The sequence below is a fragment of the Protomyctophum bolini genome (genome assembly GCF_963924005.1).
Source record: "Protomyctophum bolini genome assembly, chromosome: 9".
Taxonomy (NCBI): Eukaryota; Metazoa; Chordata; class Actinopteri; order Myctophiformes; family Myctophidae; genus Protomyctophum; species Protomyctophum bolini.
Genome location: NC_137870.1, coordinates 30,476,981 through 30,500,533, shown reverse-complemented (window position 1 = coordinate 30,500,533; position 23,553 = coordinate 30,476,981). Strand labels below are relative to the sequence as shown.

At 41.6% G+C, this 23,553-nt stretch overlaps 1 protein-coding gene across 1 annotated transcript in view; it reads left to right on the top strand.

Annotated features, from left to right (window-relative positions):
* The window catches only part of nbeab (neurobeachin b), a gene marked incomplete at its 5' end in the record, with an annotated part of 240,535 nt that overhangs the window by 62,371 nt on the left and 154,611 nt on the right, over positions 1 to 23,553 (top strand). The window contains 10 exon segments of the mRNA XM_080772482.1: positions 400 to 508; positions 2,745 to 2,897; positions 6,230 to 6,398; positions 17,609 to 17,688; positions 18,546 to 18,608; positions 19,269 to 19,366; positions 19,849 to 19,941; positions 22,375 to 22,483; positions 22,793 to 22,874; positions 23,144 to 23,267. Coding sequence (XP_080628608.1) covers positions 400 to 508; positions 2,745 to 2,897; positions 6,230 to 6,398; positions 17,609 to 17,688; positions 18,546 to 18,608; positions 19,269 to 19,366; positions 19,849 to 19,941; positions 22,375 to 22,483; positions 22,793 to 22,874; positions 23,144 to 23,267 — 1,080 coding nt within the window.

Here is a 23,553-nt window from a genome sequence, read left to right as displayed (position 1 = left end):
CATCGCTGTCACTCAGCCAAAGCTGTCGACCAAGGGGGCCCCGCAACAAAGACACAGACTGCCCTCTATGCAGTCAGTGGACACCCCCAACACTCCCCCACCCCCCTCGAGAAAGTGAGCAGGCTATTTGCTCTGAATTGACGTGGGATCAAAGTGATGAGCCATAGTTCCCAGCTGATTGCTGACATCCTTTGAAAATGACCTTGACACTCAACACACACACACTCTCTCTCTCTTTCTCTCTGTCACTCTCCCAAATTGTCTCCCCATACTGCTGCTGATGCCATTTATAGAACTGGCCCTTCAACTACCTGACTAGTATGTGTCCTCAAAGGAATAGTTCCCGTGAATAGATAGGTATTTTAAACAGTTTTGTGTTTATGCAATCTTCTTTAACAGTGCCACTCTCCTGGCCTTCCTGGTTGAGTTGCTCAAGAGCTCTGTGGCCATGCAGGAGCAGATGCTGGGAGGGAAGGGCTTTCTGGTCATCGGATACCTACTGGAGAAGGTACAGTAGATTTTTTCACTGTGATATTTATCAAAGCCATGCCGGGAGGCGGAGATTATGTTTTTGTCTCTGCCCCTGACCGTGTTTGTGCGTGGGTGTGTGTCTGTCTTTGCGCAGCCCGACCAGTTGGCGGAAAGATTCTCTCTCCTCTCTCTCTCTCTCTCTCTCTCTCTCTCTCTCTCTCTCTCTCTCTCTCTCTTATATATGCACGCTCCACATTGTAATTAGCAGGCAACAGTGCAACACTATCTCTCTCTCTGTTTCTAGCAGTGCCACTTTTGCCCCTACTGGTACCCTAAACATTGGGGACATAGGGATGGACGGACACATGGATGGACATAGGGACATTGCTGTTCCTTGGAGTGGCTGCACCACTCAAAAACACGACTTACACAGCCCTGGGAAAGCCCTTTCTTGTCGGGATAGCTTTCAACTTGTTTTTTTCTAGCTGCTATTCAATTATAATGATGTTATATTTGCTCCCAAGCTTTGCGAGACAAAAAAGCATTCCTTGAAGTCTGTTTACTCCCCCATTTCTCAGTGTCGATCAATATAACAAAACAGTGTCACAGTCTGGGAATAAGAAGATTCAACATCGCCACCATTTTACTTTGATCAGTACTACATAATTGATTCTCAGTGTGAGATGATGAATAAAAGTTGTGCTACGACATTTGCTAAGTTAGCGAAACGTTTCTTTTTGTAACAAATCGAGGAAGCCCTTTGATCTCACCTCCTTTCCCCTCCGTAGATGTGCTCACTATCTAGGCTGTGCAGTGCACTCTCCCAACTCCTGTCAACACGTTCTGATCTTCCATCACTAGCAGCAGAGAGCTATGTGTCGGTGAAATGAAAAGACCCAGAGGGAGAGAGCCCCACAAGGCCTTTTCTCCTTTCTGTTTGGCTCCTTTCTCTTCCTCCTTCTCCATCACCCTTGATTTGTTTTCCTGTATGTGATTGTGTGCTGGCCTCCCCAGAGTGCAGAGAGAAATGACTCCTCTGTGTCACTCGTTGACTTGCCTGCCTGTGGGCATCAGCTGCTGTTAACTAACAGCCAGGCACACTCTGCACCTGAGAGCTGACAGTCTTTCCTCCTATCCATCCCGCTGCCAGGTTTCACACTTCACCACCACACATTGTATCGCGCCATCTGTTTCTGGGCTGTTTAGGACACACCATCCATTTGCAGGCTCTCCATTTATCCCTACTACCACTGCCCTGACTGCCCCGTCCACCTGGAAAGGAAGCAAGGGCCAGACAGAACAGTTCTCCTTATGCTGAAAGTCTATCTTATTGCAAAGTCACTACTGTATTTTTGAGGGCCGCCGGCGCTAGCCCCTCCTATGCCCAGCTTTGTGTGTCTGTGTGTACCCCACAGCGATGATTTGATTGGCTGAGCAATGTGTACCCCACAGCGATGATTTGATTGGCTGAGCAATATGTGTACCCCACAGCGATGATTTGATTGGCTGAGCAATGTGTACCCCACAGCGATGATTTGATTGGCTGAGCAATATGTGTACCCCACAGCGATGATTTGATTGGCTGAGCAATATGTGTACCCCACAGCGATGATTTGATTGGCTGAGCAATGTGTGTACCCCACAGCGATGATTTGATTGGCTGAGCAATGTGTGTACCCCATAGCGATGATTTGATTGGCTGAACACGGAATGTGATGTAACATAATGTATGATGATGTATGACACAAGTGTGATTTTTCAATTCTGTTTTGAACTAGAAGGATGCAATCCTGGGAAATTGTGAGTGTGGTTGCCTATAGGAATACTGTCCAATCAGAAGAGGGCGGGACATATACACATTTCAATCAATCAGTCCAATCAGAGGAGAGAACAACATGACGACAACAGTCTTATTTGCCTATTGGCAACCACACTAACAAATGATTCATTTTATTTGTCATGATCTACATATCCAGTACGTGTGCTAATCACGTCTTAAACCCACATTGTTGACCGGGGGGTCCCCCAAGGTTCTATACTAGATCTGCTATTTTGGCTGAATGTTCACCCCAGAATGGGGATGCTAGAATTCATGTTGGTGCCACATACATACATGACCTCATGTAGAGACCATCCAATAACAATATGGAAATGCTACATTACGTAAGCAGCATGACACAATCAATATCGGTGCACAATGAAATCCTTACCGATCCGTTGAAGGATTTTTACTGTGGTCTGGCGTGCTGACATTGCTGTGCTTGTTCCTCCAGTCGTCGCGTGCACACATCACCAGGGCGGTGTTGGAGCACTTCCTGTCTTTCGGCAAGTATCTGGACGGCCTGACACACGGGGCTCCGCTGCTCAAGCAGCTGTGTGACCACATCCTGTTCAACGCTGCCCTCTGGATCCACACCCCCGCAAAGGTGAGCTGTTTTCTTGGAAGGTTTGCTCCAAAATAGGTTATAGGGTTCATGTGGTTAAAGACTCCATGAAACTGTTGTTTCAGTCGTTCTGTACAGTAGCTATTGCTTTAAGTCAAATGACTTAAAGCAGCAGTAGAACACATGTTTTTGAGGTGTATAGTCGTATATACAATACTTTTACTTACTTATACTGTCTGTAAGCAATCATAAGTTTCTAACTCAAGAAAGGTTGACAACATTTTTACTACTGTGTATGACACATGTACAAGAATGCATTTGGTTGGTTTATTATTTACCAAAACTCTCCAAACACCAATCTGTAATAATATTTACAGTGCAGGACTGTCCGAAAATAGGCATATCAAAACACAGGCAAATGGTTAAACGAACAGCAACCTACTGTAGGTACAGTAGCTACATAAAAGGCTACACCCTTCCGCGTAAGTAGATGAATAATATTAAAGAAGCTGAGTTGGCATGGCGAATACATTTGCCTTAGTGATGCTGCCGGTGGGGCACTGGGGCCATGAATAAATAAATGACAAAATAAATACACAATACAAAGTGTCTCCCTGGAGGCTGCCCTGTGGCAGATCTCCAAAATGGAGCACATAATAGTGCGGGTAAGAGAGGGGACACAGCTGAGGTAATGAAGTGAGTTCACGGTAGAAGGCTTTTAGCAACATTGGCATCAAGAGCTGCAACTTGCTGTTCCCTTAGTTTTCAAAGTGGGGGCCAGTATTTAAAAAAACAATCCAGTTTCACACGATTATTGTGGCAGTTTGACCACTTTTTTTGCGTGTCATTATTATAAAAAAATTGTCTACAAGCTCACAATGCTCAACGATACAACACAAGTCGAGCTTACATATATTTTGGGGGTCCTTGACATGGAATGGTTTGAGAACGTCTTCCTTAGGTCACCTCCACAAAGTCAATGTCCCTATTCTCTAAAAAGTGCTGTATTCAGACTTCAGAGAGCAGTGGTTTTAAAAGCTAGGAGCATTAAAAAAGACAGCCGCTGAGGTGGGTTTTAATTGGATGATCCGTCTGATCTTGGCCTTTTGTACCCACATTGCAGTGAAGGGAATCAATCTTGCCATTGAATTCTGCTTCAGGCCCATTCTCATGGAAATTCAGTTATCGTACGCAATATGTCACATTGCTCGCATCATAACATTCACAGTGTCTCACATTCTCATTCCAGATGAATGGCAAAAGGCCGTTCTGTTGGAGTAACTATGGCAAGAATGACACATTTTGTCAGACCTGTTGCTAATTCGGCTGAGGGTATATGCGCATGCATAAAGTCAGTTGTTTAATGCAATCAGATAGGACTTTTGTATTTGGTTGTATGAGCTGTCAAGGCCGGAAAGTATTGTTTTGCCACTCTGTAGACGTCCCTGCATGCCTCTATTAGCACAAAAACAGAGCTTGACTATTATGTATGAAACTTGTATATAGTCTTTTTTTATTGGGATAAAAACAGCCATAGCCACTGCCCAAAATGTGCTGACCTCATCACATTTGTCATGATTGCAATGGCCGTTGGCTATAGCCCAAGGAGTGTTTTTTGTGCAAAAGTAATGCTTGGAATGGATTCAAGAATCATGAAAACCCCCTAGTTCGACACATCACATGCTACTTAAAGCAAAAGGACATCTTTTTTTTTTAAATACTGTTTTTATTAGGCATTTTTTGTATGACAATTTCAGAATATTATCGACAATGATAATAAGTAATTCAGTTAAATAAAAATGAAAAAAATAACAGGCAATGTAAATGTTCCACATACAATACATAATAAAAAAGACATATAAGTGTGATAAACATGAAAGAACAAAAAACAGTTAAACAATGACAAGTGTGAACAGACAGACAACATGACAGACAATCTTGCTCTCAAACTTCCAACATGTTGTTGTAAATTAAGTGAATTACAGACATTCTTTTTTAAATAAGAAAAAATATAATAAAGAAAAAACACTCGGTTCCTTTTTTTCCTTTTCTTTCTTTCCAATTTTCTATTGTGCTATCTATTGTGTAAGAGGGGTTAGCGTGCACCTATTGAAATATTCAATGAATATTTTACCATGTTATATTGGAAAGTAGACAGTTTGACCCCAGGCCCTGTGACTCCCATAATTGCTGTCAGTGGATCCAGGTCAAAAGGTCTTCCAACAATGTCTGACAGTGATTTAAATATACTTTGCCAATATGATCTTAGTTTAGTGCAATGCCAGAACATATATGGGTTAGAGTGTCCAGCGACTGGCCACATCTGTCGCAGGCTGGATTCACATTTGGATACATTCTGTTGAGTTTTTCCTTTGACAAATGTAACCTGTGTAATATTTTAAACTGTATAAGACCGTGCCTGGCACATACTGAAGAAGAGTGCACAAACTTTTGAGATGTAGACCATTGCTCGTCAGTGATAGATATTCCTAAGTCGTTTTCCCAAGCAGTTTTTAAATACTCCAAGGAGGCATTATCTAAACATGAGACATAAATAATAGAAACACCTCCTTTGAGCAATGGGTCAGGTAGAAATATAGATTCCATTGATGAGTTGGGAGGTATGTTTGGAAATGAAGCAGTGTGTTGTGTTAAAAAATGTCGTATCTGTAGAAATCTAAAGAAATGTGATTGGGGTAAATTTAATTTGCGTCGTATTTGTTCAAAGGTCGGAAATAACCCATCAATATAAAGATATTTGAAGGAGTGAATACCATTTCTATGCCACACTTTAAATAATGAGTCAGAGAGGGACGGTAAAAAAGCATGGTTAGCGACCAGTGGTGCGCGCACAGAACCCGGGTGCCAACCGAAATGCCTTCGTATTGAGAGCCAAATTTTGAGAGAATGCGAGACTATGGAATTCTTTGGCAACTTAGTATATCTTGAGGCCACTGGGGAAAAGATTAAAGCTGACAACGATGTTGGGGGACAACATTGACCTTCAATAAATGCCCAGCAAAAGGACATTTTTGACATGTTTTACAATTTTGCCTCCCATAGGATGTTAATGGTAGGGTCACAAGAAACCCCTACAAAAATAATTGCCCAATAGTGACAGTCGGTCAGCAAGTGGATTCACAAATGTATGTATATAGACAATATTTTAGGCCAATAAAGACTACCGGTATATAGCAAATTTTCCCACTTTAAACAAAAGAAGCCTGTCGGCTGCCAGACTACTGAGCACAGTGTAGTTTTGAAAGGTATAATGTAGATTTCACGTTGTTATGAGCAACGTCATCATCGACATCGATGGACTGCCATAAGCAAGCAAGTGTGTGTGTGTGTGTGTGCGTGCTTTCCCACTCCAGGTGCAGCTGTCTCTATACACGTATCTCTCGGCAGAGTTCATCGGAACAGCGACTATCTACAGCACCATCCGTCGAGTGGGCACCGTGCTGCAGCTCATGCATACACTCAAGTACTACTACTGGGCCATCAACCCCGCTGACAGCAGCGGCATCGTGCCAAAGGGTCTCGGTAAGCAGATTTACTGCACATTTATTATGTTCTCAACAACAAATTGCTGTATTTAATGTCGGGGTTTAATAGGCTCATTGTTTGTTATATTCATTCATTCAAGTTTTATTTATTCTCGAAATTACACTGAGTAATCAAACTCATTTTCAGTGTGTTGTCGAGTAATGCAATCACATAGAAAAACATCACAATACATCAGAAGATCAGGAAAAGAAAAACAGTGTAGGCAGTGTAGGCAGCAACAGTGTAGGCAGCAACTGCCTATCATAATTTCACCCCTCTCTGTATCGAAGTATTGGACAGTATTAAGATGTTGATATTGATTTTGTAATCATCTTTAGGGCCCCAAATCATACCCTAGAAAGCACTAGTGTCTCACTAGTGTTGTTTGACTGGGGGGAGGGGGGGTCAGATTTTGACAGGAGCCTGTCATCATTTCACCCCCCTCCGTATAGAAGTATTGGACAGTGAATGAAGTTGTTCTCCTCGTGTCCCCCTAGGGTACAGTAGGTACCCTCACATGTTCTCCCCGTGTCCCCCTAGGGTACAGTAGGTACCCTCACAAAAAACATGCAGTAATCCTGGTCTCTAAACTGCCTCCCCCTGGCCAGCTGGGGTGCCTGATGGAGGGGAAAGGAACTGGTTGGAATAATGTGTTCCTTCCACATGCTACGTCCAACCAGGGAAACTCCCCTCTGTCAGGAGCAACTTGGACACTCATGCATGAAGGAAGCATGAGTTCAAGTCTGTTGCTCTCTCCAGATTGGTGGAGGGTGTGTAGAGCCCAGGATCACATTAGATAATTGACACAGGGGTGAAAAATGGGTTACAAAATCTTGGGATAAAAACTATTAAAAAAAAAAAAAGTCTCATCAATCCAAATACCAAGATATTTATACTCTGTGACTCTTTCGATATCAACTCCATTCATAGAAGATATGTGAATGTCATTATAGGAGATATTTTTGGCTCTGGAGAACAACATTGTTTTGCTGATGTTCAACATCAATCTGAGACCAATAAGAGCATCCTGGAGGACGTTAAAAGAAAGTTGTAGGTTTTCCCATTGCGACTTGTATAGAGTCTGCAGTACAATAAATGACTGTCATCTGCATAGAGATGACAGCTACGGTTATTTAAAAATGAGGTGATATTATTTATATAGATTCTAAAAAGGATCGGGCCCAGTATTTTTCCTTGTGGGACACCTTTTGAAATGGTTCAAAACTCTGGTTATTTCCCGTTTTCACACATGTGCAGTACAGTAAAATCCTCTGTTATTTGATTTATTTATTTACAATCTAGTATATATACTATACAATGTATATACTATATACTTACATATTACATAAATTTTATACTTGGTCAGAAGACAAAGAGCCAATCTACAAGCTCACAACGTGTCACATTGGTTAATGACTGTTAAATGGTTAATGACTGTTAAAATAATTTAGAGGGACTGTGGCCATCACTGTAGATGACAGTGAGGCAGACGCAGCAGCAGGGTGCTTGGCGTGGGCCCTGTGGCTCTAAAACGTAGAAATATGACTGCCATCTCCACTTTATAAAACAGCAGCACATCACCAAGCAGGCTGTGTTGGAAGTGGATGTGCCCTTGAACTGTCCTTTCCTTTCTTTATCATCATTTCTCTTCTGTGAAATGTTCATTTTGCTGCTCTGGGAGGTCTTTTCATGTGGCTCCAGAGACCATGGACACTCCGTTGGTCTGAGAGGTCTTTTCATATGTCTTTTTCAGTTTATGCAGTGTGCTGCACACAGACATAAAATAAACATATTCATATTGTTTACAAGGACAGTCATATGAGCATTAATTATGACTAATGCTAATTTTATTACTATTTCTATAATATTCTATATACAGTTCTGCTTGTACAAGTGACAGAACCCTCCATGAGTCTTGATTCTATTACACATGTATGCCACAAACACATCCTACCAACGACTAAAGAGAGACAGAATGAATGCCCAAAACACTTTTTTCTTTTTAAACCTTTATTTAACCTGTAAAAGCCACGTTGAGAGTCAGTCAAGGCATGAGGATAACATGGGAGCTATGGAGGTGAGGGAGTTGGCCAAGGTATGGGGGGGCTTCACTTAGGATGGGGCCAAACGGCCGCAGGGTGCTTTATTTATATATATATATATATATATATATATATATATTAGGGCATTAACGACTTGAGATTTTTCCCAGTCGTCTTGCCAGACAGTAAAGTTGAAGTCGTATCGATTTATCGTTTATGGCGGGGGGGGGGGGGGGGGGGCGGGCGCGGGCGCGGAGAAAAAGGCCGCAGGGAAGGCCGCGGAGAAAAACCACACTTGACACACTGCTGTTCAACTTGAGCAACTTGTATTTAAAGATCTGTGTCTTTGCAACATATCACAGTATGCACTTTTCTTGAAATGTCAACCCAAAACAATAAGGACAATTAGAGGCAGAGCGCATATTATATTCAGTCAGTCAGACAGACCACATTGCTGCATGCACAAAAGACGTCAGCTTATTAGGCCTACAATAAAATAAAAAATATATGCGCTGACTGCACTGCACTCTCAACTTGAGACAACTTCAACAAATATTAAATTAAATTAAAACTCACCCAGATTATGCTTTTGAAATAAAAACGAAAATTAAATAATCCCATAAAACGGAAAATACGGCCTACATTCTATTCTATTCCTCCTCGTCGCTGCTGTCCTCTTTAATGCTGGCTCGCACGGAGTCACTCTCTCGGTTGATATTAGCCCACAGAGTTTTGTGGCACGGGGCTGTGTATTCCGGTTCAAAAAATTTCAGCATCGCTTTGAAGCCTCTCCCTTGCGCTATACACAAAGGTCTGGTGTCTTGGACGATTTATACATCTATAATTAAACCTGTGATATCCCGTTTTCTTTGGTCTGATAGAGGCTTTTTGGCGTAACTGCTCATTGACGTCTGCACTGGGCGACTAGTATCCCCCTTACCGGCATGCTTGTTTTTGAGATGGCCGAGCATAACGCTTGTGTTCTTGTGGTACACGTAGGTCGCCTTACAGAGTGTACAGGACACCGTTTGTTTTTCTTCATCTAATGTGAAGTATTTCCACACGTGTGACCATCTATTTGTCGGGGTCTGCGAGCTGGTTTCACCTGCATTCTCTCTCTCCGCCATTGTTGTTTTCGTCTTGACACCTTTCTCCTTATTTTTCCCTCCACCGCCCTCTGTGTTTAAGTTTTCCCTCCACTGTGCTAAGTTCCGCCCTCTGTGTTATGACCTACGCATGAGGTGATTATTGGTAAAGCCAGGACACACTATCAGGGTAAGCCAATCAGGTTTTGCATTCCGTGTCCCACACACACAATCGCATGAAAAAAGGGGAGGAAAAAAAAAAAAAAAAAAAGCTCAACTTTCGACTCGCGCTGCTGCGAGTCGACTCGTGATAATTTATCGATAAATCGATAAATCGATTTTTTGATGAATGCCCTAATATATATATATATATATATACACACACACACACACACACACACACACACACCCGTGTGTGTGTGTGTATATATATATATTATATACACACCTGTGTGTGTGTAATGTGTATGTGTATACATATATAATAAAATACATTACATAACATACCATACAGTATACAATATATACAGTATACACTATGAGCATATCTATGGTACATGTGTTCCCTCATTTTTATCTCTATATTAATGCTCTCTTCCTAGTGAACGAGTGAACTCTCCAGGATGAATAATCGATGAAAGCTAAAACTTAGCTAGATCTGGTTTTCTAGGACTGTGGCCTAAATTTACTCACGATACATGATAAATCATTTTTATCATGTCCGTTCTCTATTTATTTATTTATTTATTTTACGCCACGGGTGAATTATAGATTTTATTACATAAAGCTTGGTTGTTTGTTAAGAAGATTATAAGAAGTATGACGTTGATACGTAACATTAATGTTTATTTGGCAGTGTGTTTGACATGGAGCAACAGAATCGGTACAGCTGGCACTAACGGACTAACCACCACAAGAGCAATTGTTTGATATAGATTTCTTCTTTTATGTTATACTGTACCAGTCTATGCACATTATGTACAATATACAGTATGCTGTTCTCTAGTCTAAACAAAGGGAGGCAGGCATGGAATAATTTGTTTGTATGGCTGTCATTAGTCAATCTTGGCACACTGAAACACCCACAGCAGGAGTGTCACATCCATGGCGTCTCTGTGCTGAAGTGATATTTCATTAGTGTCTGTGTGGAAGACATTACACTACTGTAGGTAGATATTGACCAAGTGTACCAATGTGCATCCCTCAAAAAAATGTTTTTCAGTTCTGTTAGTTCTGCTAACTAAGTAATTGGCCATCATGGCAACCACCCAAAACATGGTCATTAGTGCTCATTGGAGCACCCGGCCAAGCCGGAGGCACCGCAGAACAATCAAACTCCAGTCTCCGTGTTTTGCTTTTACTTTTTCCCTGCACCATCTGAACACCGCTTAACTGTCTCTTTTCAGTCTGATCGGATGGCCAATGTGAGATTAGCTCCACACAGGGGTGAATCCCCACAGGGAACCCTACAGTGTTTCCACTGTGACATGTGCGTGTTATTTGGCACACTGTGGTGCAGACTAGTGGGATTACAAGGTATTGCGTGAGGGGATAATTTTTGTCACCTAGTACAGTGGTTCTCAATCAGTGGTCCGGGGACCACTGATATTCTAGGTAGTTCCAGGTATAGTCCCAGCTAAATGATGGAGAGTTGGTAACCAAATGGACCCTTATAGATCTTCATTTTACGCTCTCAAGAGTTACATTATTGTTAAGCTTTTACATTATTTAATTTACAAGAAGTCTACACAATTAGAGAATGTAGAATTTTTATTTTGATCAACGTTTGCCTCTACAGCATATATGTCAAACTCAAGGCCCGGGGGCCAAATCAGGCCCGTGAATTAATTATCTTTGGCCCGCGGGATGATATTTAATTAGTATTAGAACTGGCCCTCTGGTATATTGCACGGACCACCATAATACTACAACAGGAAACTATTTTCAGTTTGAAATGCATTTACTTTTTTTGCTATTTGCCTGGGACGTCCGTGTGTTGAAACACAGTCTGGCCCTTGACTTCTACCAATTTCTTTATTTTGGCCCACCGTGTATTTGAGTTTGACATCCCTGCTCTACAGCATGGAATTTAGGGGAAAATCTTATCCAACTATAACAATAATATTAAAAGTTTTGGGTCTAAGGGACAAAATCTCATCAAAATGGTCCGTGGCTCAAATGCCAAATAAATAATGGGCCTTGATATGAAAAAGTTTGAAAACCACTGATCTAGTACATAAATTACACCAAAATGTTCATCGTGGTTGGAATACTTTTTGAATAGTAATTAAGCCCATCACTGAGGACATGACACTGTCCCTGGGGACGTGTCCACACGCTGCTCTGAGACCTGGACCACAGATTTACCTGAACATTTATGGCATGATAATTAGTCTGTTGAATGTGTAAACATTAATGGATGGTGGCTGGCATACTGTATGTGACGGTGATCTATGGAGAGCATTTTGTGCTGGTAGGTAGGCATATGAGCATCAGGGTTTCTCCTTAACCCATTCTGACCTGAGATCAGATCTAAAAATGTGTTCTACATCCTGAAAGTTTTCTGAAAAAGCTATGTTTCTATGTCAGTCGTTCTTTGATTTTTCAAAAATAGCAGACCTATAAGCTCATAGCGTGCCACTCTAGCTTGTAGATCTGCTATTTTTCAATAGCTAAAGCATAACATACCGGTAATGCTAACACCAAAAGGGGTTCCCGCCCAAAATGGGTATAAGGTTCCAAACTGTGGCTTAGCTCCGGAAGCATATGCCTTTGCCTTGGGAGATGTCACTCACCATGAGTAGATTCCAGTGGTCGTGAAAATTCTGAAAAATGTGCATAGATGTTTTAATAGACCCAGATTTGCCATTGTGGAGATGTCAAAGAAAGCTCTTTAGATACAGTATATGACTAATTTAACATAGAACCTTAAACACGCATTTAAAATATGTCAATGTTGTTTTTAAATGCTCTATTTAAATTGCCTGTAATTACGTCAACCTGTTAACCCCATTATTGTAAACAATTTGTAAATAACAGTAAGAGCAATAACAATGTTATCTTAAATTCAGATCTTTTCCACATACTGTACATGCGTATACCAAACGTACAATATTTAGAAGAAAATCGACATTTTGGAAATGTGTCGCACACACACACACACACACACACACACACACACACACACACACACGACTTTAATAATGAGAATAGTGACTACAATAATACTGTACAACTGGAACTCTTGCAGTGGACAACAATGGGTCTCTTCCACTGGTCTCTGCTTGCCTCGGCAGGTCAGCTGTCCCCCACTGTTGTGACAGATGGTTTAACATAGAGATAATGAAGTGTTCAATTATGGGAACAAAAACAGAAGCTCCTGCAGCTCATTGTGTTGTGTTCTAGTGGTTTCTCTCTTCCCTCCAGGTTCTGATAGAGAGTGCTTTCAAAGTACAGCCATGAATCATCCCCTTATGCAGAGAATCACTGCCGACACTCACACAGATGACCATTGATCAACATCAATCAGGATAACCTGAGTTATTATTTAGTTAGACAAACATTTTTCATCATAGTTTTAGTCGATGAAATCAACTCTGTTCTGAAATCAGCCTGATGTAAACGTTTCATTGTGTTTGTCATCTGGCTGTCGCCAGGATATTGCATTTAATATGCCTATACTGTGTAGAGTAGTGATTTTAATTGAATTTAACTTAAATTGTGCAAGTCAGTATTTCAAGGCACACATTCATAACCAAAGAAGCTGATCTACAAGCTCACAACGTTGTGAGCTTGCTATTTTCATTATTTTTGAATATTTGTCAGAAAAAACTTTCTGGTGCACTTTAGGTGCATTTATAAATGCACCTAGTCTCTGTGTACGTATGTACGTCTGTAATCCACGTAACTTGAGAACCGTTAGCCCCGCCGACTTCAAATTCAACACACGCGTTCCACAGTGCCCGGTGTCGAGTCGGTCAGACCCACAGTTGTCCAGAACCCCACAAAAAGGCCTCTGCCCGGCCTCTAGACAGGGCCCCTGCCCAGTGTCCATATATGGAGCTGGCCTATTCTGACCTCACAACACTCCATATTTGGGCATGCGTGACACAGAACCCCATAAACTGGCCTGTTCTGACATCCCAACACTCCATATTTGGGCAAGGCTGACACAGAACTCCAGGAATCAAGGGACACAGAGACACAACCATATGTGTTTTTCTTCTAAATGAATTCAGGAAAAGTCTTTAACTACATTTATTTCATTTGAATGCAATTGGTTTGTGTGAAATATGCAGTAAAGTAGTAAACACTTTGAAATGTGTAATAATATTATACAGACAATCAAAATCAAATGTCTGCATTACTTCAGTGGACATTCGTTATTCTCTTGGAGTGCAAGATGAAAACTAATCAGAGAATGAGAATCAACGAGGGAGCACAGCAAAATCCCGAGTGTAAATCTAAGAAAGGAAGTCGGCATAATTGGTTGGCTGTGAATATGTTTGATGCAGCACTCATCATGGCAATAATATTGTTATCAGCCCCACCGTGTTGCTCTCTGTCGCTCCACTGGGATTCTCTCTCTCTCTTTCACTCTCACTCTCTCTCACACACACACACACACACACACACACACACACACACCTTTTTATTATGTCACTGCGACTGTTGAACATGTGTACTGCCCAGGAAAGGGCTCGAGGTTATCAGTGCCTGGATAATATCAGGCATCTGCACCTAGTACAGGCCAGGGCAGACAAGAATTAAGCTGAGCAAAAGGCCATACAGGATCTCTATTTTAGCAGCATCGCAGGCTCCATAGTACAGCGACAGTACATGTACATGCAGGGAAATTCTGCAGTGAAAGTGCCAATGATTAATGAGAGAGAATGAGATGTTCTTCCATCCAGCCAGTCACAGTGAACTGCTGCTAATCCTAAAGGCAGTATGGTTGCTTCAGTATGCAAGTCGAGAACGATGCAAGTTGGAATTGCATGCCCCACATGGATATGCAATAACGTGTTGTAAGAGTACCTGTACCCATCTGTATACAGAGATGTCCCTGTTACTGAACAAACATTCTAGAAATGGTTCCTATGGGAATATAGAACTAATTAATAGTATCACACATTCAGCACCTTTAATAGATTGGTGTCACATTGATTTGGGTGTAACAGTAGCCTGGCTTTGGCCATACTGATAACGATAACTGATTCACTCTCGCTTCCTCCCCGCCCGGTATCAGTGAATCCACGTTGTGTGGCAAAACCAGGCTATGTAACAGGGGCCCATATTGGCTCACATATATCGTTTTAGTACACAACAAAGGATCCCAGTGCAGCATATCTACAGTCTACTTGTGTCTCCAAAGGGCACACAGCTGAATCGCCATATGACAGCTAGTCAATGCCCTTTGTAATATGCCATATTTGATCATTCATCTTTATTTGGGGACCATATGTACGTATACCTACAGTATGACAGCATTTGGCCTGCCTGACATTAAAGGAGGTTTGTGACAGCAATGGTGTGCCCTGTGTGATGAGAAGCTGACTTATTTTTTTAATATTTATATTTATTGGGTTTTTTCTTCAACATAACATAACGCAGCACGGTGGGAGCAGGGAAAAAGAGGAAACATCGGGCAACAGATTCACACACACACCGTGCCATTTTGGTCACACCGTAACCTCACCACTTGACGTCCAATTAATGTAGTTTATATTTTAAGCGCTTGGGCCCATCGCACCAGAAGGTAGGAGGGGACTCATTCAGGGATGACCGGGAAAGTGATTCCCTCTGCAAAGGCAAGGAAAGGGTCCCATACTGTGTGGAATTTTGTGACAGAGCCCCTCATTATGTATCTAATCCTTTCTAGCTGCAGATTATTAAAAATATCTCTCAGCCATTGTGTATGGGAGGGCGGGGTGGGTGATTTCCATCTCATAAGAATTAGTTGTCTTGCCAGTAGTGTTACAAGGCTATAAGGTCTGCTTGGGATCTAGACAGTGGGAGTTGAGAAATGCCAAACAGCGCTGTAATGGCGTTATGCACTATAAGTGTCCCAGTTAATACTGTAAGCGTCTCAAAGATTTCAGTCCAAAATGTGCTCGGAGACGTGCTCAGAGTCCAAAACATGTGTGCGTGTGTTACCGGTGTCTGGTGGCATTTTTCACAGTTGGGATCAATGTTATCGTATATTTTTAACAGCTTAGCTTTCGTCCAGTGGGTTCGATGTACGACTTTACACTGGAGTAGGCCATGTCTGGCACAAGCTGATGAAGTGTGAACACGACTGAGAATATCCTGCCAAAGATTATCTGAGATTTCCATCTCCAAATCCTCCACCCAGCGCTCCTTCACACTTTTCGTAGATACAGAGGTTAGGGACTGCATTAGGTTATAAAAATATGAAATTATACGTTTTCTCACCTGTACCTGAACTAGAAAGTTATCTATGGGGCTTTTTTCGGGTTTGTCAGGGAATTGGGGAAACCTGTTACGCACAAAACTCCGGATTTGTAGATAGCAAAATAAATTTTGTCTGGGGAGATCGAACAAATTTGAAAGCTCTTGGAACGAGCCAAAAACATCTTTGAATCGTTTGATTCCCAGATTGGCCCATACGGCAAATGCCCCGTCTGATATGGAAGGAGGAAAGACATGGTTATCTATTAGTGGGGCCAGGGTGGAGAAGGACTGTAGGTCAAAGTGTCGTTTAAACTGATTCCAAATTTGTAAAGAAGTTTTAACAATTATATTATTTGTGTACAAGGAGGAGTTACATGAGGGCAATGTACCAGAGCAGCCAGAGATGCAGGCCTTGAGGAAAATGTCTCCATCTCTAACCACTCTGGTGGAGGGCTAAGTGCTCCTGGATATAGCCAGAGTTGTAGCATACTGAGATTTGCAGCCCAATAGTATAATCAAAAATTTGGCAAGGTCATTCCTCCCAATGGTTTAGATTTTTGTAGAAAATCCTTACGGAGTCTTGGTTTTTTTTTTATTCCAAATAAAGTCCAGTATTAAGCTATCAATTATTTTTAAAGAACGTCTGTGGGACAAAAATTGGTATGCACTGAAATAAATAGGAGAACTTAGGTAGACATTTTGACAGAGTTAATCCTTGCGGCCAAGTTTAGTGGAAGCAGTGACCATCGCTCAAAGTCCTGTCGCATACGAAGTAGGCATGGCTCAAAATTGGCCTTGAACAGATTGTTGAAGTCACTTGTAACTTTAATTCCTAAATATGTGAAGCTATAAGCAGATATTTTAAATGGGAAATTATGTAAAGGATAGCTTTGGGCTGTTGAGAAGCTGACTTATGCTGACATAAGTAACTTTGTGTTGATAGAAGCCACGGCGCTTTAATGAGATGTTAACTTAGCAGGTGTAAACAACTTGACATCAAGTTGGAAGATGCACATTACAGTTTAGATCACTGATTCAATTCTCAACAAGGACCCAGTGTCAGGATACCAAACACATGAAAATCGTGATACCAAAACATGTAAATCATGATACAAATTTTGTTCAATCATTAAAGGGGATTCCAAGAGGTCCCCAGCTGATAATTAGGAACCAAAATGTGTCTGTACGGGACTGTAACGCAAGAGAGTGTACAATCAGATACAATACATTGTATACTCTCAGAGTCGAATGAATACTCAGGATTTTAACTTGTAGATTGGGCCAGGTCCCAGAGATAGAAAATCATATTAAATGTGGGGTTTGGAATCACTGGCCTAGCTGCCTAGAGTCCTACACAACTCTGGACTGCATATACTGATGACAGTATCATCAATCATTAATTCTATATATTATATAATTAATGATTTTCATGATGAGTATATTTTCAGTAATCCTTGTCTCATCCTGACCTTGTGAGCTGGTTAATTCTACTTTCATTACTACTGGTAGTATTTGTCTTAACGCGACGTGTGTTCAATCTCTGTCTGCCTTTCTCTCTCGACTCTTTGCCTGCCCGCTTGTCTGTCTGTCTGTCTGTTTGACTCTCTCTGCCCGTCTGTTTCTCTGTCTCTCTGCCTGCCTGTCTCTCTGTCTTTCTCCACTACAGATGGACTGAGGCCCACCCAAAAGGAGATCCTGTCTCTGAGGGCGTTCATGCTGCTTTTCCTCAAACAACTCATCCTGAAGGTGACCCTTGCCTTAATTGATAAAATGACTGTGACACAGAGATAGACTGTGGTTTCATGTGTATACTGTATACTGATTTAAAAAGATGCCATTCCATATGAACATTATTGTGCTAGTGGGAAATGCCCAGCCCCATTTAGTTGCCAATCAAGTTTTTGGAACTGAAAGCAGAGCTTTTATGCTGCTTAACCATTTTGCTCCTGAAGCAAACATTTGTGTAGTCGAGGGCTACAGTATCTAACATGGTATTTGTATAATGCACAGTCTGCATGCTAGCCCTGTTTTCTTCGTACCGCAATCTCCTTTGTTGCTGTCAGTGTCCCAGCTTCCTCTTGTCTCTGCAAATGATTATCCTGTCACATGCAGCAGAGTTTAGCCTCACAGTTCCAGGGAATGGCATAAATACAGGCTGTAAAATAGATTTACAGCCTGTATGCCGCCAACTGGGCTTCTTAGGCAAATAGCAATTATTGTATAGTTAAATAAATGTGTTTTGCTGCGATCAATAAGAGGGACTGTGTGTTCTCATTAGAAGTGTTTCAGTTGTGCGTACCGTTTAAGCACCGTAATAAGAAGAGACACTGGAGACCAAATGCTAAAATGTGCTCGCAAGTATAATTTCTCGCACGGCAGCATCTGTCAGCTGTGGCTATGTGAAATGTTTCTATGTATCTTGACATACTACAGCATCAGCAGACTGTACCTAAATGGTTATGCTGTCAGTCCTAACACTGGAAAGCACACATTTAGGCTTTCAGCTTACTACAGAAGCTGACAAAAATGCAGTAAATATTATTGATGACATTTCTCCCAAGTTAACCACTTCTATCTGTCTTTCTACCTTGACATTCTTTCAGGACCGAGGTGTGAAGGAGGATGAGCTTCAAAGCATCCTGAACTATTTGTTGACAATGCATGAGGTAGGTTTTTCTCCACTGCAGTTGAGCTTACAGTACCTAGACCTTAGTTAGGCTGTAACGTTATTGTTTTTCAGCAGTGCAGTTGATGGTTATTTTCATTTTTTATTTTCAAGTTTTACAAACCGCAGTGGTATGGGTACAGCTGGTGCTACAATGGATAATGAAAAGGGATAACCCATAGCACTGTATTTATTTCAGCATCATTTTGTCCATCTGTGCATCCTCCTATCCAGTCAATATGGTTCGCCAGATGAAGGGACGATGGTTGATCTTTTTGCTGGGATATGGGTGTCATATCAAAATTGCACGTTGTCAGTGGAATATTCCTGACGCACCCCGTAAAACATCCACAGTGACAGTTCCGGCTTAGAATTGCAGTGTATGATGTTTGTACTTATTGTATCTTTTTCTACTGTCTGAATATGTGATGTGAATATGTGTCTGTATCTGTACTGTATGTCTGTTTTTGGAACACTGAAACAAATTCCAATCAACTCTGTTGACATGGCAATAACGTATTGAATCTTCAATCTTCTTCACTCTTTTATTCAACTGAAAAGTATTCGATGCCACACTGTTTGCGATCCAGAGGAAACACCTCTTTGCCGGTCCTGATAAAATCTTTCTCAATTCTCAAACTGTCCCCTGTTATTTCTGCAGGATGAAAACCTCCATGATGTTTTGCAGCTACTGGTGGCTCTCATGTCTGAGCACCCAGCCTCCATGATCCCTGCTTTTGACCAGAGAAATGGAATACGGTAAGTTTTTGACTGAGGGAAAGAAAACCACAAAATAAACACACACACAAAGAAGACACACACACACACACACACACACACACACACACACACACACACACACACACACACACACACACGACTGATATTATTGTTGTCTGTGTATACATGATTTATACAATAATTCACTTGATCACTCTGGGGGGAAAAGCAGGGAAAAGCAATGATATGATCATATTTCTTTAATGTTTGATCAAACACATTCCATGTGATCCTGTGAATTATACATGCACAACATCAACTATTCTACTTGGGAGTTCAGGGGAATTTGTGGTGCAAAGGCTCCTGTTTTGATTAGGACACTCATTTCACGCTTATATAAATTTGCTCTGACGGGAAAAGGCTCTAAGATAACTAGTGCAGTCTGTTCATTAACAGGGCTATATTTTGTCCTGTCAGGATAGTGTGCTATTGTCGGCCTCTTCTGCTTGCTTCTGTTCCAGGGTAATATACAAGCTCCTGGCCTCTAACAGCGAAAGTATTCGAGTGCAATCCCTCAAGGTCCTTGGTTATTTCCTTAAGCATTTAGGACACAAGTAAGTAACCAGTTCCATTGACTTCATAGCTCATTAGAATACTCATAAACATTTCCTTCCTATGTTATGTCGCTATTGCCTACCTATATCCCTGTAATATGGGCTCAATGAAAAAAGAATATACAAACTAGTTGGTAGCCGAACTAACGAATAAAGCTAGATTTTCTCACTGCAATTTATTTTTAAGAAGAGTGTATGTACAGTTTGTACAGTTGGAGGAAACTGAAAATTCCTCACAGGGTGCCGGGTTCTAAATGATGGTGCAGCACTCTGTGGGATGCATGGGTTCCTGGCAGGCTGCCCTGTAACCATCATTTCAGAGAAACCAAGGGGAGGGGTAGAATATAGCATAGATATATATAAGAAAATAAGCTTTTATACGACGTTCATATAAAAAACAAAAATAAGCAGCGTCCTGAATCATAGCCACGTTGACAACGTTTGTAATAAACCAACCCGTTTGTAAATCAGTCAAGATTTGAGTGAGTTATGCCTGTTTTTGTTTGAGCTGCCATAGAACATACTGTACTGTAGCCCTGAAGCAAGATGGCCGCCGGGTGAACTACGTCAGAGACTCCGCCTTGAGCCATCTAGCCTTTATATATATCTATGGGTAGAAGAAGGGCTCCAAAATGACTGTCTCCTGCCCTGAAATAAAGTAATAAATGAACCAGTTTGAAAACTGGGATGGACTTTATATACTGCAGAATGTGGAGATGACAGAGAGTGAGAGAGTGAGAGAGGGGAGGTGGGAGGGGGCTGTTCTTCAAGATGCAAGGAATTGAAGGAGGGAGATACAGAAAACGTTTTGTATGCACTAGAGGCAGCGGGGCTGGGGCATCAGGCGTTATGCCTGTCACTGCCACTACACGGTAGACTGCCTGGGGTGCAAATGAAAAGAGACATCTGTGCTTAGTGAAAACCTCCCGTTCATCCATCTCTTTGAAAGCTTTCTTAAATATTAAACCCCTATCCAAATTCTGTGTAAGCTCTACTGTAAGATCATATATAATTGATATTGATAAAGGGTCTACTATGATTGGATCAGGGCATTTGTTTTTATAATTGGATGTTTGAAAGTGATCACAAATGTCTTCTGAGATTCTTAGAAGTGTTTGAGACTCCGTAGCCGTTTTCCAAGCAGCAACATCTTAAACAATTTATGGTTGGGGTGGATAGGATCCTTCATGATTCCGGCACGAGCTTTTCTGACACAGCTATGATGATTATTTTGGTGGTTGCCCAGTTTCAATAGGATTATTTTTGGGGGTCCCCAGTTCAAATATGATTATTAGGGAGGGGGAGGGGGGGGGTCACGGCCTGAAAAGGTTGAGACTGCCTTACTGAATACTCTGGCAGGTAGTGGTACAACTGGTATTCAACAAATTCAAGAAGCAACAAATGCAAGAAGCACAACAGGTAATGCATAGATTCAACTCGATAATCTACAGCAATTTTAGGAACACAAAATAATTAATTTGTCCCTAAACTAGTAACTAATGTGAGAGGGTGTCATCGTGTCAGTGTGAGATCTCAGACAAGCTTTTTCTCAGCTTTTTGAGTTGAGGTTTAACAAGATTGCACTGCACTTCATCATAAACTGAAAACATAGACCCTGTAACAGATAAATACTGTGTTAAAGGTATCTGTAATTCTGCCTCAAAATGTCATACCGGTAACTCCTTTAGTATATTACTCTCAGTAGAGGGATATTCAATCTTTTCTGTATCCCTACTTTCCACACAAATGGCATAGCTTTGTTATTCATCTTCAAAATGATGTAGCCTACCTTATTCCACTGATGTGGTAAATAAGCTCACTGTTAAAAGCTTTTGTCTTTCAACTAAAGTTTTGTGCATCGGTCTAAGGTTTAATGAAGCCATATCAAGCATAAGCAGACCGGTACATGAGCCAAGCCTTGGCTGGGTTTGAATCATTGCTCTGCCCTTTCCTCCTTATTTCCATATTTATACTCTTTATAGAGTAACTGCACTCTCCTCCTAAGTGTCCAATTTACCAGCCTAGGCAAATGGCAGAAATAGTCGACTTGTTAAGAAAGTCGCCACCTGCCTTGAGGCAGTCGCTGTGAAGTGGTGTGGCTTCGACTTAACATTGTGACAGCAGTCTTTGTGCTGTTTGCAGGAGCAGTTTGTCACTGTAAAACCCAGCCACTTGTGGTATACCTCTACAGCAGTGTCTTTCCTAGTGACAGGGTGACTTCGTTATCCTACGAACCTCCAACGGAATTCTCCCCAATTTCTGACAGCCTGCACCTCCATGACACTTGTCTCCAGAGCCCAGGTGGGAAGGCCCAGGGAGGCAGGCTGACACTGCTCACTGATCCTGAACCTGAAGCTCCAAGCAGTGCTCTCTTTGCCATTGTGCTTCAGAGTCTAGCTGTTTCATTTTTGTTTCTTTGTGTTTTTTCCACAGGAGGAAGGTTGAGATCATGCACACACACAGTCTCTTCACCCTCCTGGGGGAGAGGCTCATGCTTCACACCAACACTGTGACAGTGACGACGTACAACACTTTGTACGAGGTGATGGACGCTTTTCTTTCGATAGTTGTGGAAACTCTGCATCAGAAGCCTCTCAGGCTTCTCAAACTATCTGTTTTTGGGTAGGGGGGTTTGTATTGATAGGTAGACAGTAGTGTGACAGGAAATGGGGAGGGGACGGAGTGCAAAACATACTCTCTCTGGTGGAGACAATCACATTTTAATCACCTGTGGTGGTCTATTTACATGTGTTTTTTTGATAGGCCAAAAATCGGATTTCGTTGCCAGTTTAAACATGGCCAAATAGAGACAAAATAAGTGATTAATCTCCATGCTTCTTGTTAACAACAGATTCTCACAGAGCAGGTCTGCACGCAGGTAGTTCACAAACCTCACCCTGAGCCCGACTCCACAGTGAAGATACAGAACCCAAGTAAGTCTGTTGTTGCATGCGAGTCCAGTCAATGTTTGCATGTCATGTAAACCCTCTATACTTCTATACTTGACCCGAGGTTGCTCTGTTCTTGGTACAATCTTTTTTTTTAACCCTACACCAAATCTTTGTGCTGAAAATATCTACAAGCTCACGAGTCGCAACACGATGGATTGCTTCACGCTGATGGAATTTAATTTACTTTGTTTCTCTCTTCTCTGTTGACTCCTTGTTATCCTGCTTGTGTGTTTGTGCACATGTGATATCAGTGATTCTCAAGGTAGCAGCCACCATACTGAAGAGCTCCACTCCAAGCACAGAGCTGATGGACGTTCGCCGGCTCTTCCTGTCTGACATGATCAAGCTGTTCAGCAACAGCCGCGAGAACAGACGGTGAGGGGAACTCTCAATCACCCACAGCATCATTTAACGTTCAGATTCATATATCAAAGAAAAGAGGGGGGGGAAGAGAGATCCTCTTCTGTGTTTGCTGTCTAATAGTGTCTATCATGCTCCTCTAGAGTCTAGACCTGAGATCAGATTCTAAAAATGTCTTCTGCATCCTGACAGTTTTCTGTAAAAGCTATGTTTCTATGTCAGTCGTTCTTCGATTTTTCAAAAATAGCAGACCTACAAGCTTGTACAGTAGATCTGCTATTTTTCAATAGATAAAGCATAA